General features: G+C 40.8%; 1 protein-coding gene across 1 annotated transcript in view; it reads left to right on the top strand.

Annotated features, from left to right (window-relative positions):
- Positions 1-18,544, top strand: part of LOC126210589 (actin-histidine N-methyltransferase) — a 450,900-nt gene that overhangs the window by 72,576 nt on the left and 359,780 nt on the right. The window contains exon 7 of the mRNA XM_049939857.1: positions 3,504-3,562. Coding sequence (XP_049795814.1) covers positions 3,504-3,562 — 59 coding nt within the window. The remainder of the gene's footprint in view (positions 1-3,503; positions 3,563-18,544) is intronic.

Genomic DNA, 18,544 nt, shown 5'->3' with positions numbered 1-18,544 from the left:
TAATTGTTTGCAATGAATCTGCATTAAATAGAACAAGGTCTCCAATATCTTACTTTCACCTCTATTCACAGTAATAGACACCTTAATTTTAGTGAAACTTCATGTGCCAGACTGAGACTCACTCGGGTCCATGACCTTTTGTGGGGAAGTGCTCTACCAACTGAGTTACCCAAGAACAACTCATGACCTGCCCTCACAGCTTCAATTCTGCCAGTACTTCACCTCCTACCTTCCAAACTTCACAGTTTTAGCGTTAATATTTCTAGGTATAGCATTAACACTACCAGTCTCAGCACTTTTGTGGAAGTCTCCTAAAAAGTCATCATTTGATACGCTAGCCACCTCCATAATCATCTTTGAAGGCCACCCTGCAGTCATATCAGGAGTATGGCTATTGGAACCAGGATGACCCGATTCCATGCCAACATGAACCTTTTCATGGGCCACTCGAAAGAGGCATTCCTCAAATCCTACAAGCTGCCCTCCCCTCCTCTCTCTGGGCTTGTGCTGGAGATTCATTGATGACAACTGTGTGTGTTGTCTCATCTCGACAAAAAGCTCTGCCACTTCAACAGTGTAACTGCTTTCCTCAACTGAAATTCATGTGGTTCCTCTCCAAATGACAAACTGCATTCCTGCATTTTGATTTCCTTCTTGCCACATCCACACACTGTTCCCTCCTCCCCTCTCACCATTGTATGTGTCACAATGTCCCTTCCTTACAGCCTAGGTATCCATGGTAATTATATTTGCTCCAGCACCAAATCTATCAGCACTTAAATTAATAATCCTCCCAGGTTTCCTTCTTGCCTGAACCACCCCAATCACCTTGTCCACAAGTAAACCCTTATGAAGATCGCCTCTTCCTCCTCCCACACCTCTGTAGCAGCAAAGTTTGTATGAAAAAGAGAAGAAGAAAAAACAACTTTGAAAAACTACTTGTAACATTATTTTGTCCATGCATGACTATTTTATAAAAATTTGCAGCTTTGTATGATACAAAATAAACTAAAACCTTATCGATGTTGGCCACATTTCTGTTAAAATCAGGAGTTCTTTTTGGGTTTTCAATCTTATTGTCTATGGAATACGGTGATTTGCAGTTGTATTTCAGATTTGGCAGCCAATTGAATGCTTTGTGTTTTGCTTTGAAGCTGTTCTGGTAACCTTGTCATTGTTCGTTTCTGTTTTTTAATGCAGTCAGTTGTATAATGTATTCATATAATAATATCCTGCAGCATTCAGCTTATTGGAACAAAATCAAAGTAAGCTGCAAAGCAGATGATTTGCCTGCAGCAAGCTCAAATATGCAAGGTATGGCACAACATCCTCACTAATTTAGAGTTCAAATAAAACGGAGATGGAAGAAAAAAAACTGTATGAACATAAATGATATCTACACAGTGGGTATTTGCCATTTTGTAAACAATGTGTCACACAAGTGTGTTATTGAATCCAATTTCAGGAATTGTGCCTCACTCCGACTAGCATTTCTTCAGGAATAAGACCAGTTTCTTCCTGTCTTACATTTCTTAGGGCTGGCAGAGTCTTTGGCTGATGTTTCAATACCTCATCTTTAAGATGGCTCCATGGAAAAAGAATCACATGGTGTAAGGTCCAGTGTTTGTGCTGATCAGGGGATGCCATTGCACAGAGAAATTAAGCTTGTGGAAAGCTGTCTCAGGACTTGGAGAGAAATCTGAGCTGTGTGAGAAATGGCTCTGTCCTGTTGAAACAATACCTGGTCAGTCTGCAGTGCATTGAGTCTTGCTGCAAAAATTGTCGGAAATTTAGACAATTAACACAGCCTGATTAAGTGAAAAAGTGCTTCATCACTGTAAAGGAACACATCATTTTCAGGCACATTTTAGAGTTTGTTGGAAAATGACCTCACACAACTGTTGTAATAATGTTGAAACAGTTGTTGAACGGCGACTGACTATATGGATGGAAATTGCAAGTCTTGTTGCAAAATGCTCACTATAATCAGATAACTAAAGAGCTCTGGCGTGTTTTCAAGCAGATCTCTTTGGAGACTGCTGAAATGAACACCTTACTGCTTTAATGTTTCTTGGAGTTTGAATGCTGTGTGGCCTTTCTCCTCATGTTTGAACTGTCACCACTCGTTCTGAAGTTTGATACCCATGAGCTAATGGTTTTCCAATCTGGAGCTTCCCCACAAATGGGAATCTGGAAGCATCTCCAGAAAGCATGCTGGGCGGCAGTAGCGAAATAATTGTTTACTAGAAGCGATTCCGTGGTGTAAGCATGTTCTTCACCTGTCCACTGCATAGTTGGAATGTTTTACAGATTACAGATTACAGTTTACAGTAACTGGATGCCAATTCTGTATGTGCAATGTCCTATTCCTTTCTTGTTGTTATAATATCTCTGTAGTAATGTATCACTATGGCAATATGTGTAAAAAAAACTCGCCACTCCTTAGACATTATTTATTTTGATACAGTTTCTTTATTTTGATTTATCTGCTTTTTATTTGAACTTTAAATGAGAGACATCCAGACCACGCCCCTACACCCTGCTGAGTGTGTATCCCTGATCACTGTTAAAATTGTTGCTGTTCATTCTGATCTCAGCCTCTTCTTTTATAATGGAATCCCAATATTTTGATGCATGAGCTAAGACTCTCGTGTTTTCAAACAGTATTTTGTGTCGGTTTTCCAGGCAATGCTCAGCTATGGCTGACTTGTAAAGCTCGCTTTTTGTAATATGTCACTTGTACTCGGTATGACACTCTACAACTGTGCGAATTGTCTGACCTATATACAAATAGATGTTACTGCCTTCACAATAGACACCATACATATCGGGTACACGAAGAGCTATGTTGTCTAGTGTGTCCCTTGCGAATGCAGCAGCATCTATATAGATCAGATTATTTGCACAGTTGCAGGGCATTGTACCGAGTACAAGCGACACTTTAAACACAGGCAGTTTGACAAGTCGGTCATAGCTGAACATTGCCTGGAAGATGGACATAAAATACATTTGAAAACCTGAGAGTCTTTGCTCATGCATGAATGTACTGGGATTCCATTATAAAAGACGTGGATGAGATCTGAATGAACAGCAACAGTTTCGACAGAGACCAGGAATACACTATCAGTAAAGCATGGGGGCAGGCTTTGGATGTAAAAAGGAAACAACGTTTGTAGGAAGATAGGAGCGGCAGTTTCAAACGTAACACTGTCACTGGGTCCTGTGCCAGGCTGAAGTTGCCCAATCACCTATCGGGAAAGCTTCGTTTTGGCCCTCTCTTATTGGTGCCAGAGGCCAAATCGTAGCTATATAAGTGGAAAACTGTACCAGCCCTGGCGGTCAGTAATTTTACTCCTGACCACAATGGCAGAGATGACCATTGAAAGCTTGAGTACTTTATTCGAATTGACGTGGCTTGAAGACTGAGAAGATTTCATTCTACTAGAATCCTTTGTTTTGCATAGCATATCTTGATGTGATTAATTATGTAACTTTTGTTTCAGAGCAATTCAGATCCTGCCAGTGAGATGCTGAAAGATATCTTCACATACGAGCTTTATTGGTGAGTACTTTGTATTTGCTATAGCTTTCAGAGTGCTGTGCTAGTAACATTTTCTGTTTTATTTTGAATGGCACTTAATTGTTTGATAATGCAGAATTTTTTGCGTCTTCGTTTCAGTTATTTCCAAGGGCTTTTCCTTTCCATCTCTGATCTGTGCATTTTCTAATGATGGTAAATAGGCTAAGACATTTGTTGCTTCATCATGCCCTGAGAAATTGAGGGACAATTACTGCAAGGAGTCCAAGAATTCTTGTGAGATTCTCCATAGTCTCTCAAGGCTTAGAAAAGTTACTGTGTATGTTGAAGCCATAATGACACCAGAGGCAGTGTGGGTAGTGATATAGGGAAATACAGGATTTCAGTCACTTTATATGTAACATTATTTATAACAATATATCTAAAAACAAAGATGAGGTGACTTACCAAACGAAAGTGCTGGCAGGTCGATAGACACACAAACATACACACAAAATTCAAGCTTTCGCAACAAAATGTTGCCTCATCAGGAAAGAGGGAAGGAGAGGGAAAGACGAAAGGATGTGGGTTTTAAGGGAGAGGGTAAGGAGTCATTCCAATCCCGGGAGCGGAAAGACTTACCTTAGGGGGGAAAAAGGACGGGTATACGCTCGCACACACACACATATCCATCCACACATATACAGACACAAGCAGACATATTTAAAGACAAAGAGTTTGGGCAGAGATGTCAGTCGAGGCGGAAGTGAAGAGGCAAAGATGATGTTGAATGACAGGTGAGGTATGAGTGGCGGCAACTTGAAATTAGCGGAGAATTTCAAGTTGCTGCCACTCATACCTCACCTGTCATTCAACAACATCTTTGCCTCTGCACTTCCGCCTCGACTGACATCTCTGCCCAAACTCTTTGTCTTTAAATATGTCTGCTTGTGTCTGTATATGTGTGGATGGATATGTGTGTGTGTGCGAGTGTATACCCGTCCTTATTTCCCCTTAAGGTAAGTCTTTCCGCTCCCAGGATTGGAATGACTCCTTACCCTCTCCCTTAAAACCCACATCCTTTCGTATTTCCCTCTCCTTCCCTCTTTCCTGATGAGGCAACAGTTTGTTGCGAAAGTTTGAATTTTGTGTGTATGTTTGTGTTTGTTTGTGTGTCTATCGACCTGCCAGCGCTTTCGTTTGGTAAGTCACCTCATCTTTGTTTTTAGATATATTTTTCCCATGTGGAATGTTTCCCTCTATTATATTATTTATAACAAGATATATTCGTAAGTTTCATCCGTATTAAATTGGGGGAATGAACCTTCATCATTATTAAGTTGACTGCATTTTGAACACTGCAAGTGCCTTATATTCTGTGTGTTGTAACTCCTTATTTAACATTTATATAAATAGCTCAAAATTTTTTTTAGATTGGCTGGCATTCCGTTGCAGTGCAGCATTTGTCATGTGATGAAGTTGTTACGTATATAAATGTGAAACACGGGGTTAAGAGACAGCATAGGAGGCAGCTGCAGCATTAAAAATGTGGCCAATTTAATAAAGTGGCCCATATTGGGGCTTAGTGCTGCAACCAGGCCACTTACGAGACTCGGTGTTAGGCCACCACGTCGCTGCCTTCCTGGTGGTCTGTGCTGAGTCTGTTACAGTCACATAGTCTTTCGGTATGTGACCAAACGTGACTTCTTCAACTGTTGTGCCACAACAAAACTGCTTTGGTAGTTTAAGTACTCAAGGCACAAAGGAATTACGACATGTAACTGCTAGTGGACATTGATTCACATCAATGGAAAAAAAGTTGAAAATTTGTGCTGGGCTGATAGTTGAACTTGAATCTCCTGCTTGAGTCATCTGGACACTGTGGTCATCAAAACTGCACAGACTTATGTAGCACGCCTCCCATCAGACCCAAATTCCCACCTTATCAGTACACTAATTGAATTGGTGCCCCTGCCTTTTTTGTTGTTACTTGTGTTTCACTGATTCCTGTAAGATTTCGAGCGTGGTATGCATTATTATATAGTATAAGTACTGGCCATCTATCAGGCAGATGATCGATACAACGGTGAAACATCGAATCGTCTACTGTCACCATGTCATCTCGTGCTGTGAGCTGCCCTGCTACCTGCTCCTGAGCCACCACCATGTGGCAGGTCTGGCGTTCATACACAGGAGCCTCCCTTACCTCACTAGTTGCCGTCCAACAGCAAGCTTCGCATGCAGCTGAGCCGAGCCTCCGTGCTGCTGTCGGGCAGCGGGTCCTGTACGCAGCCCCTCTGCTAGCTGCGTAACACCACCGGGCCATCACACTGGCATATGAAGCAGTATTGCTGAGGTATGCTGACCACACAAGGATGCAGCATTTTGGGTTCGTGCTATTGCCATCATCCTGTCACGGATGGGGGCTGCGAGAACAACGCTTAACCGCAGCACGGGGCATAGGCTTCGTGGGCTGTGACAACTGAAGATAAGGACTCTCGTGAATATGATAGTGCCTAGTAGAATACTGAAGTACTGTGCTGCATGTGTTAGGCCTGTACTTAAACATATTTGTAATTATTCCTTTAAGAATGGTCAGTTTCCTGAACAATTAAAGTACACAGCAGTAAAGCCATTTTATAAAAAGGAAGAAAGGGGTAATGCAGACAATTGTAGACCTATTTCTATGCTATCAGTATTTGTTAAAGTTTTTGAAAAGGCTGTGTATTTAGGGATAATTGATCATATTATATCACATAATTTGCTAGCAAATGTACAGTTTGGCTTTAGAAGTCGTTTAACAACTGAAAATGCTATATTATCATGTGAGGTCCTGGATGGATTAAACAAAAGGTTTCGAACGCTAGGCATGTTTTTTGATTTAACTAAGGTGTTTGATTGTGTTGATCACAAAATATTGCTCCAGAAGTTGGTCATTACGCATATGATTAGTAGCTCACAATTGGTTCACCTCGTACTTTAACAACAGACAGCAAAAGGTCATTATTCACATTGTTGAGAATGGCTGGGATGTGGAGTCTGAGTGGGGAATGCCCAGGGATCAGTGTTGGGGGCCACTACTGTTCCTTATTTATGTAAATGATATGCCCTCTAGTATTATGGGTAACTCTAAAATATTTCTGTTTGCTGATGACACTAGCTTGGTAGTAAAGGAAGTTGTGTGCAACATTGACTCTGTTTCAAATAGTGCAGTTCATGACAAGTTCATGGCTTGCAGAAAATAAACTAATGCTAAATCACAGCAAGACTCAGTTTTTACAGTTTCTAACACACAATTCAACAAAACCCGATACTTTAATTTCACAGGATGGGCATATGATTAGGGACACTGAACAGTTCAAGTTTATCGGTATTCAGATAGATAGTAAACTGTCGTGGGAAGTCCACATTCAGGATCTTGTTCAAAGGATAATGCTGCCATTTTTACTATTTGAATGGTATCTGAAGTAAGTGATCAGTCGACACGAAAATTAGTCTACTTTGCTTATTTTCATTCACTTATGTTGTATGGTATTATATTTTGGGGTAACTCTCCCCATTCCAAAAGGATATTATTGGCTCTGAAATGGACAGTTCGGGCAATAAGTGTTGTAAGTTCACGAACCTCTTGTCAACCGCTGTTCACTAGCCTGTGTATTTTGACATTGCCCTCTCTTTATATATATTCTTTACTGTCCTTTCTTGTTAACAATATCAGCTTATTCCCAAGAATTAGCAGCTTTCACTCAGTTAATACTCTGCAGAAATCCAGTCTGCATCTGGATCGCACTTCCTTGACTCTGCTGCATCCATTTTCAATGAGCTACCACAAGACTTCAAAAATATTAGTTGTAATCATGTGCTTTCAAATCGAAACTGAAGAATTTCCTCGTAGGTCACGCCTCCTATTCTGTTGAGGAGTTCCTTGAAAGGTGATTCTTTTGTTATGTTGTTGATTGCGTGTACTTAAACTTATGGCTTGACTTCTTTTGGGTCCATAAACATTTTATTTTATCTGTTATTACTTTTATGTTGTAATTTCATGTACTGACGTGTTCCATGCCCTTGTAGATTTGCTCCTCAATTTGGTCCTATGGAACTAGAAGTGTAAATAAAATAAATAAAAACCACCACCTTACCATTCATTGGACATGGATGTCATGGATCAATCTGAGGCTCAGCCACCAACAATTGAATTCCTGTATCCTGTTGGAACAAGAAAGAGTTTTCAAGCATGTCTGTCTATCTTGCTGCAGCCACCTTAGCTCTCGCACCATAACCGCTCCACCCATCAAACTCACAACACTTTGAGCCGGCCTATAGAAGAATGGCTCTTCCAGCCCTACATAGTATTCACTTGCACACCTGACCGTTACATTAATAATGATGAACGCATACATGTGTTATATTGATTGAAGGGGAGGGGGGGAGCCATAACATCTTTCACCATTAACAAAGCTACACAAAAATGTAGCCAGTTTTCGCATTTCTTCAAGTAATACAATTGGGAGCCACAGAACTCTACCACTATTATTGTGGTTAAACATTCCGTCTGCAAGGAGAAAAGAGGAATTAGTTGGTGGAGGCTTCAGATTGTTTGTTATGTTGTTGATTGCGTGTACTTAAACTTATGGCTTGACTTCTTTTGGGTCCATAAACATTTTATTTTATCTGTTATTACTTTTATGTTGTAATTTCATGTACTGACGTGTTCCATGCCCTTGGAGATTTGCTCCTCAATTTGGTCCTATGGAACTAGAAGTGTAAATAAAATAAATAAAAACCACCACCTTACCATTCATTGGACATGGATGTCATGGATCAATCTGAGGCTCAGCCACCAACAATTGAATTCCTGTATCCTGTTGGAACAAGAAAGAGTTTTCAAGCATGTCTGTCTATCTTGCTGCAGCCACCTTAGCTCTCGCACCATAACCGCTCCACCCATCAAACTCACAACACTTTGAGCCGGCCTATAGAAGAATGGCTCTTCCAGCCCTACATAGTATTCACTTGCACACCTGACCGTTACATTAATAATGATGAACGCATACATGTGTTATATTGATTGAAGGGGAGGGGGGGAGCCATAACATCTTTCACCATTAACAAAGCTACACAAAAATGTAGCCAGTTTTCGCATTTCTTCAAGTAATACAATTGGGAGCCACAGAACTCTACCACTATTATTGTGGTTAAACATTCCGTCTGCAAGGAGAAAAGAGGAATTAGTTGGTGGAGGCTTCAGATTGTTTGTTATGTTGTTGATTGCGTGTACTTAAACTTATGGCTTGACTTCTTTTGGGTCCATAAACATTTTATTTTATCTGTTATTACTTTTATGTTGTAATTTCATGTACTGACGTGTTCCATGCCCTTGGAGATTTGCTCCTCAATTTGGTCCTATGGAACTAGAAGTGTAAATAAAATAAATAAAAACCACCACCTTACCATTCATTGGACATGGATGTCATGGATCAATCTGAGGCTCAGCCACCAACAATTGAATTCCTGTATCCTGTTGGAACAAGAAAGAGTTTTCAAGCATGTCTGTCTATCTTGCTGCAGCCACCTTAGCTCTCGCACCATAACCGCTCCACCCATCAAACTCACAACACTTTGAGCCGGCCTATAGAAGAATGGCTCTTCCAGCCCTACATAGTATTCACTTGCACACCTGACCGTTACATTAATAATGATGAACGCATACATGTGTTATATTGATTGAAGGGGAGGGGGGGAGCCATAACATCTTTCACCATTAACAAAGCTACACAAAAATGTAGCCAGTTTTCGCATTTCTTCAAGTAATACAATTGGGAGCCACAGAACTCTACCACTATTATTGTGGTTAAACATTCCGTCTGCAAGGAGAAAAGAGGAATTAGTTGGTGGAGGCTTCAGATTGTTTGTTATGTTGTTGATTGCGTGTACTTAAACTTATGGCTTGACTTCTTTTGGGTCCATAAACATTTTATTTTATCTGTTATTACTTTTATGTTGTAATTTCATGTACTGACGTGTTCCATGCCCTTGTAGATTTGCTCCTCAATTTGGTCCTATGGAACTAGAAGTGTAAATAAAATAAATAAAAACCACCACCTTACCATTCATTGGACATGGATGTCATGGATCAATCTGAGGCTCAGCCACCAACAATTGAATTCCTGTATCCTGTTGGAACAAGAAAGAGTTTTCAAGCATGTCTGTCTATCTTGCTGCAGCCACCTTAGCTCTCGCACCATAACCGCTCCACCCATCAAACTCACAACACTTTGAGCCGGCCTATAGAAGAATGGCTCTTCCAGCCCTACATAGTATTCACTTGCACACCTGACCGTTACATTAATAATGATGAACGCATACATGTGTTATATTGATTGAAGGGGAGGGGGGGAGCCATAACATCTTTCACCATTAACAAAGCTACACAAAAATGTAGCCAGTTTTCGCATTTCTTCAAGTAATACAATTGGGAGCCACAGAACTCTACCACTATTATTGTGGTTAAACATTCCGTCTGCAAGGAGAAAAGAGGAATTAGTTGGTGGAGGCTTCAGATTGTTTGTTATGTTGTTGATTGCGTGTACTTAAACTTATGGCTTGACTTCTTTTGGGTCCATAAACATTTTATTTTATCTGTTATTACTTTTATGTTGTAATTTCATGTACTGACGTGTTCCATGCCCTTGGAGATTTGCTCCTCAATTTGGTCCTATGGAACTAGAAGTGTAAATAAAATAAATAAAAACCACCACCTTACCATTCATTGGACATGGATGTCATGGATCAATCTGAGGCTCAGCCACCAACAATTGAATTCCTGTATCCTGTTGGAACAAGAAAGAGTTTTCAAGCATGTCTGTCTATCTTGCTGCAGCCACCTTAGCTCTCGCACCATAACCGCTCCACCCATCAAACTCACAACACTTTGAGCCGGCCTATAGAAGAATGGCTCTTCCAGCCCTACATAGTATTCACTTGCACACCTGACCGTTACATTAATAATGATGAACGCATACATGTGTTATATTGATTGAAGGGGAGGGGGGGAGCCATAACATCTTTCACCATTAACAAAGCTACACAAAAATGTAGCCAGTTTTCGCATTTCTTCAAGTAATACAATTGGGAGCCACAGAACTCTACCACTTAACACCATTTGCAAATTGTAACAGCCCTATACTCAGATATAGTCTTGTAATTTTATTAATTTTTTAATTATACCCATATTTGTACCTTCAACTAATTGTTTTTGTAACTGTATTAACTTTTCACTATTTTTTTGTGTCTGTAGCTCTAACCATTACTTAATTTTAGTTACTGCTAATACTTTTTTCATTTTCTCAGTTTATTCTCTTCCGTTCTGAATTAGTTCTATTGCAATTATTAGTCTCTCCTTTAGTTCATTAATCACCCATCTCTTCGGTTTAAATTGTTCATAACAAAAATCACTATCAGTATCACTTTAGCAAATTTCAATCTAATTGTAGCTTCCTACGATAATCACTACCAGCATCACTTTAGTAAATTTCAATTTAATTCTAGCTTCCTACGATAATCTATTAATTATTAAGCTTACTTCTCTCTGCTGGCAGCATCGGCCTCTTAAATCACTCCCTTTTCCCTTATTTCCACCCTAAGCTGTTTCAAATACGCTAATTACATTTCTCCTCGTACGACAGAGGATACACAGTGACACACAGCCGTCACTGTTTTGGTCATATTCTCCTTGCACCGAATACCACTAATCCATTTTCTATACTCCCGCAACCTCAGGAAATCTCTAGCAGTCGCCTTTCTTTCGGCACTCGCGGTGTCACACACAGGGCGCGCAAAATCTCGGACAGCCCTGTGTTATGTCACTTGGCGGAAGCAGCGGCCAGTGCCCCTCGCGGCAGGTAGTGCCTAACAAAGGGACAAACCAGTCTGCCACCCTACTTCGGGCTGCTCAGCGGAACGCGTCAGAGCTTTTAGCAGCTCACTGCAACATCCAGTCTTTACCTGCACATTACGAAGAACTTAGCCTCCTCTTCAACCAACTAAACTACCACGTAATCCTCTTATCCGAAACGTGGTTGAAACCACACATATCCTCTGCATCTATTCATCTCCCAGGGTACACATTTCTTAGGGCAGACAGATCAAAAAAGCGAGGTGGCGGCGTCGGCGCGTATATACGAACAGACCTCAAAGCGAAAGTCTTATGTACGTCAAATCCTGCTGAAGAAAAAGAGGCTGAATTCATGTTCATTGAAATAAATATACAAAGTCGGAAATTTTTGACTGGCGTCGTGTACAAGCCGCCAAAAATAAGCTCAATGAGTTCCTTCCAGTCGGAATTACATTCACTTCAGTGTCAATACGAACATGTCATCGTAATGGGTGACTTGAACATAGACCTGCTAAGAGACACTCCCTCCGCAATAAACCTAAGAAGACTGTTTAGTTGCAATAGCATGAACATTCTTCCATTACAACCTACACACCATACGGCGCACAGTCATACTCTTATAGACGTAATCGCAACGAAACAGACTGATAAAGTAAGAGATGTTGGTCAAACATCGGCCCCTGGCCTCTCAGCACATGATGTAATATTCCTGGCCTACTCTGTGCAGCCCCCAAGGATCAAATCGCGTTACATAACTTGTAGGAACATGAAACGTATTGACCTTGACGCTCTAACAGCCGACTGCTCAGAAATCTCATGGCATCAAATAACCAGAAAACCCACAATCGACGGCAAAATTAATGAACTTGGTGATAAACTCACTGCCCTCTATGACAAACATGCACCTGTGCGCACAATCCGTGTAAGAAAATCTCCTGCTCCATGGCTGACAGCTGAACTACGTCAAATGATGACTAATAGGGATGCTGCCCACAGGCGTTTCAAGGCAGATCCGAAACCCGAGCGTTTCGAAGAATATAGAAAGCTACGGAACAGAGTGAAACAATGCATTCGCAATGCTAAAATCAGGCACGCTCGCTCCCTTGTATGCAGCGATCTGACGCCCACGACTCTATGGAAGAATCTCCGTAGCTTGGGGGTCGGAAAGGCAAAATCGGAAACCACTTTTCATGTGTCAGCTAACGAATTAAATGAATTCTTCTCTGCACCTCTGAATACCAGTACAGCTGATAATTACCGTCCACAAGAATCCCTAAACAGGATAACTAACAACGATACCTTCCATCTAAAACATGTAACAACAAATACGGCAAGAAAAGCAATAATGAGAATCTCTTCTGATGCAATAGGCAACGACAGTATCGGTATAACCATGATTAAGAATGTTGCCGATATCTTAGTGCCTGTCTTAACTGACATATTTAATTTTTCCCTCGTGAACGGAATATATCCCACTGCATGGAAAAGAAGCCTAATTCGACCCATCCCTAAGATCGAAAACCCGCAACTGCCTAGTGATTACCGACCAATTAGCATACTGCCTGCTGTTTCCAAAGCACTTGAATATATTGTTCATGACCAAATCACTGAACACTTGCATGAATTCAGCCTATATGACAAATTTCAATCCGGTTTCCGTAAACATCACAGCACAAACACTGCTCTAATTAAAGTAACTGATGACCTGAAATATGCCATCGACAATCGAAAGGCAACAATATTGACGCTACTGGACTTCAGCAAAGCTTTTGACACTGTTAACTTTGACATAATGCTCAGAAAAATGCAACAGCTTAATTTCTCTGAAAGTGCAATGAGATGGTTTGAAAGCTACTTAAAAGACAGACAGCAGTGTGTTGTCTGCGTAAATGAAAAATCTTCATGGAAACATGTTTCCTCGGGAGTGCCACAAGGATCAGTCTTAGGACCACTTTTGTTTTCTTTATATGTCAACGATACTTCATCGGTTCTGTCCTCCTGTAAATATCATTTCTATGCCGACGACCTCCAGCTCTACCTAAGCGTCAGACCTGAAGATGTAAACACTGCAATCGCTCAGATGAACGATGATCTGTCTTCAGTAGTGACATGGGCGAAAAACCTGGGGCTTAAACTAAATGCAAAAAAGACGCAAGTAATCTTAATAGCCCATCAGAAATTAATAAGTTCAGATTTCCGCGAACGGCTACCTCCTATTCTGCTCGACGGTACTCCAATACCATATCAGAAAACAGTGAAGAACTTGGGTGTAACTTTGGATGAGCATCTCAACTGGGCGGAGAATACAGTCGCAGTGTGCCGAAAGACGTCTGCTTGTCTCTATGCTCTCAAAAAGTTTCGGAACATATTTCCACAGGACTTGAAACGCCAGCTCGTGCAAGCACTCGTTCTACCGAACCTCCACTATTGTGATGTGATTCAACAAGGCATGAGCAGTGAAAACAAAAGACGGCTAGAGCTAACCATGAATGCCTGTGTGCGTTACACCTGCAACATTCGCCGATACGATCATGTTAGTGCTTCATACTCCCAGCTAGGGTGGCTGCGGCCGGACAAATTGCGCGACTACCACACTCTATGTCTACTCCACCGACTCCTCGAGGCGCAAACACCCCAGTACCTTGCTTCAGAGATTAAAAACCTGTCATGTCATCACAATCGAAACACGAGGTCACTCTTATTTGGTATCCTAACTGTGCCCACTCACAAAACAAAAACTTTTGCAAACTCCTTCTCAGTTGCCGCTGTCCGCCTCTGGAACAAACTGCCCCTTACCTTGCGCAAAATTCAATCTCCTGCTGCTTTTAAGAAGAAGTTGAAGCATTTCCTACTATCATCCTCATAAAGTTCTCCACAAAATTACTGTACAAGGACAATCCCCTCATATGTCAAATAGCAAAGCTAGCGTCTCCTATGTTGCTCCTGAGATGCCTTCCTCTTCATCTATCTCTATTAGCCACGCAATATTCTTTTCCTTTATATTTCCTTAATTATGTTTCATCATGTCTCTCTATTCTTCTCCTCCCTTCACCATGAGTCTCCCTCATACTCCCTGCTGCCAGCACTCCTATCTCAAATCTGTCTGTTCAATAATGTCTAATTATAACAGTACTTGTGATCTAAGAATATAAACTCTATATGTATGTATTTTTCCAGGTGTACCTTTCAAATTGTTTTTCACTTTTTGTACTAGATGTAGTTTAACATGCCTACTAAAACATATGAATGTAAAATAAGTAGAATGCCTGGTTAGATGTAAGAGAGGGCCTGATGGCCCTAATCTTGCCAGGTTAAATAAATCAATAAATAAATAAAAAAAAAAAAATAAATAAATTATTGTGGTTAAACATTCCGTCTGCAAGGAGAAAAGAGGAATTAGTTGGTGGAGGCTTCAGATTGTAGGGGTAGGTGCGGAGGTGGGTCACTCAGATCCTAGGTGGAAAGGAACCCAGACCTCGCTGTCTGGTGTATTTTAAGTGTTTTGTACAAAAATTTTGGTATTTTTTGGCCTCCTTGGGGTAACTATTGGCCAACCATTATATCTTTTTGTAGTAGTAACAGTTTCTCATTTGAATCTTCAGTTTGATAAAACTTAGTTTAGTCAGATGAAGGTGGTTGCTGTTTCCAGTGCAACTTTTCACAGAAATAACCTATATTTTCTTTTTAATATGGTATTAGAAAACCTAAAGTTTGTTAACCATAAATTAGTCCTAATTAAATGACAAGACCATGTGAATTATGCCAAATTTTGAACTGTTTAAGATAATGATAACTACACGCACAATGGCAGTGTTGGAGCTTGTATTAAGATATACATTGAAAATTGAAAGAAGAAAGTCATTGGGTTGTCGTAAATGTTGAAAGCAAACTGAAAGGACAGCATTCTTAACTTCATCATCATGCATGTTCAAAGAAAACCAGGGTTTAGATTTGAGGAATCCTGCCGTAGGGTATATGACTGATTTCTTCTGCATATAAGAAGTCTGCTGTGTATATTGCTGGTTGAAGGACTATAGTGAATTCTGTATGAAATGTGTGTATGTTCTGTAGTTGTGATGCACTCTATATGCAACTATGTTTATATGTGCAACTAAATCATAAAGGAGTGTATTCATAATGAAAGCAATATGAAGTTTGACATACTGTCCATTTTATTTTTATTATAATAAATTAATACAAAACATTTAAGTATTCATATTGACAATAATTGTACAAAAATAGTTTGAGAAGGAAACTAGAATGTGTAATTATCATCACAATCACCACATAGAAAATGGCATTGCATTTGGCAAATGTTTACACACAAAAAAAACAGTCTGGGTTACTGTTTCTCCTCCCGTGTGCTCATACTAACTTTGTAACGTCATAAAAAATGAGTAAGCACTCAGTTATCAGAAAGTTGTTGAAATGTTGCACCCACTGCATAGCCAGACAGGAATTCCTTTTAAAAATGTGTATTTTGTGAACCATCACTTTTCTTCTAGCTGTTTCTGTTGGAGGTACCATTACAGTATTTCCATTAAGAATATTTCTGTGGTCTTTGGAAACATTGGTCAAGAGACTTGAAGGTATTATTATTCTACCTAAGACATGTGATGCTCAGAATTGATTCCTGCATGAAGTATGAATGTGTGATACACCTTCCTGAGTTAGACTGTGTAGACGTTAGGTTATGAAACCATAGGTGCATGTACTTTCTCCTGTTGTCAAGCATTGTGAAATGCAGAAAAGACACACTCCTATCATCCAGTTTTTTCACAGTGAGCATTCCTAACTTCTTGGAATTTGCCTATGTTCCAGGGGGGTGTACTCAGCGTGGACTGATTCATGCAGAACCACTGGTATGGCTCTCTTTTTGAGAGTTCGTAAAGTGTTGCTGGCAGTATTTCCCGCTCTTCTGTGATTCTTATAGTTACATGCTAAACAGTCAGCCTGATCAGTCAAACTCAGTTTGATGGATGATCCATCTGTCAGGGTCAGTGAAATGAGGAAAGTATCCTTACCCTGAGTTTATATGTAACATCCTTGTGGCAAGTAGAGTAAGTTGACAGTAATGGCCTACATATTCCACTTCCGAAAACTTGGCTTTTGTGGAAGGTAGCCACATTTTAATGTCCAACTTGGTAATCCAATGGAAGTCACACAGGTGCCAACACTTTGGGTCTTTGTTGTCCATATAAGAGACAACTTATTTACATCAGTTCACTTGAGTAATGTGCCAGAGGTTTGAAGATTTGTCCATTCTCCATCTTGTGGTAAAACTGCTGGCTACTGATGTAGCCAAAGTAATATAATCCACACATAAATGAATCACTGGGAGAGAATGTGGCAGAAATGATGGTTGTGTACCTTCGGCATTGTTCTTTTTTAGCCCAAAGCAGTTAACACAAGTTACCGCCCAGCTCATCTATTGATGTCCTGTACTCGTCTTGTAACCACTATCACTTGTACTGAAGTGTCTTGCGAATGGTCCTCCACAGATAGTACCTCCTCGGAGGCTCGGCAAAGTCGTCCTCTAGGTACTGCTGCTGACTGCCCTCCTGCTTTTTCCTCTTGTGACCCGGAAGCACGAGTGTGCCCCCGAGATTACGCTTGGCGCCGAGCGTGGCCCCCCGGTCGAGGATCATGGGCGAACGAGCCCGGGCACGGCGCCTCCGCTGTCGCACGCGGCATCCGACCAGCACTGCCAGGAAGACGAGGAGTGCTGCACCGAGCACCGTGCCGCCGGCTGTGACTGCTGACCTCGCTGACGGAGACAGCCAAGCGATGTCGTCAGACTCGGCACTGTCCCTGTTTACGCTGTCATCCTCCCTCACGGCTGCCATTTCGTCGACATCGTCTGCGGTCACGATATCTGTTTCTGGTTCCACTGTAGGATCCACTGCTGCATTGACAATCTCTTTGGGCTGTGTGGCTCCTCCAGGTATGACCTCATCGTGGTCCACCATCCAGTTCGTTTTGTGACCAGCCTCAGCTTGCTTTCCAGTACTCTGAAAATCCCAAGGAAAAAATACTTTAGTTGGCTGTGTTAGGTGCAACCCAGATCGTGCAGAATAAAACAGTGAGCTTCATAATATAGTGCTAAGTTGTTCAGTAGAAAATTTGTACGACTCAAGTTCAGCTGTTACTTTCACTAGACATAAATGAATGTGCACATATTTCTGGCAGTGTGTGTCATTCATGTGCTCATTCATTGTGTGTTGCTTTGATTTCCTGTTCCAGCTCTTGGGTTATTGTGTATCATTCATAGTGTGTTCCTAGATGTGGAGAAGACACTTGACAGTACACTGAGGTATAAAGGGGTTGCTTTGCGAACACTGTCCTCCATCCTGTAATTACAAAAATTCAGATGGTGTGTGATAATTGTGACAGCAATGTACAAATAAGAGTTTGAAAATTCGGAATGGCTTAGAACAAAGAGAGGTGTACAGCAGGGCTGTTCATTCTCCACTATTCTTCACCATACCCTTGGGTTCCATAAGTAAAGATGTCAAGGAAATGCAAAAGGAAGACCTAAATGCTATAATATTTATGGGTGTCATCACCATTTGAGTGAAACCAATATGGAGATGAGGGGAATTTATATCTGTGGAACATCAAATTCAAAGAGACTGGGTCAACTCTGAGCAAAAAACAAGATAATGAAAACAAGTGAAAAACCCACTCCATGTAACCTATATAGGTTGTCCCAGGTGGAATGGTTAGTGTTCAGGGTATTACAAGAATGATCATTCGAAGCACAAAAAGTCTAGTAAATGTGGGCACTAAAATGTGTACCTTAAGAACTATGAGCACATGTTCATCTTAGGTGCTCATAGCTCTTGTTACAAATTTTAGAGCCCATGTTTACTAGACTTTTTTTTGCTTCGAATGATCATTTCTGTCATATCCCTGAACTCACTGTTCCTCCTGGAGAAACTCTGTATGTGAAGAGGCAGAAGATGAGAGTATGTTGTTGCAAGTGAAGAAGGTGACAATGTTTAGGTTCTGAACAGGGTAACTAAAGGATACAAGCTCTTCAGTGTAATACAAACACTTACCTGGAATCGGATTGTTCCTCTTAACAACATAACAAGCCATGTTCGAAACTTGCTTTCTGTCCATAATATATT

This window comes from Schistocerca nitens, chromosome 10 (assembly GCF_023898315.1).
Source record: "Schistocerca nitens isolate TAMUIC-IGC-003100 chromosome 10, iqSchNite1.1, whole genome shotgun sequence".
Taxonomy (NCBI): domain Eukaryota; kingdom Metazoa; phylum Arthropoda; class Insecta; order Orthoptera; family Acrididae; genus Schistocerca; species Schistocerca nitens.
The sequence above is the reverse complement of the archived record's forward strand: the minus strand, read 5'-3'. Positions and strand labels throughout refer to the sequence as shown.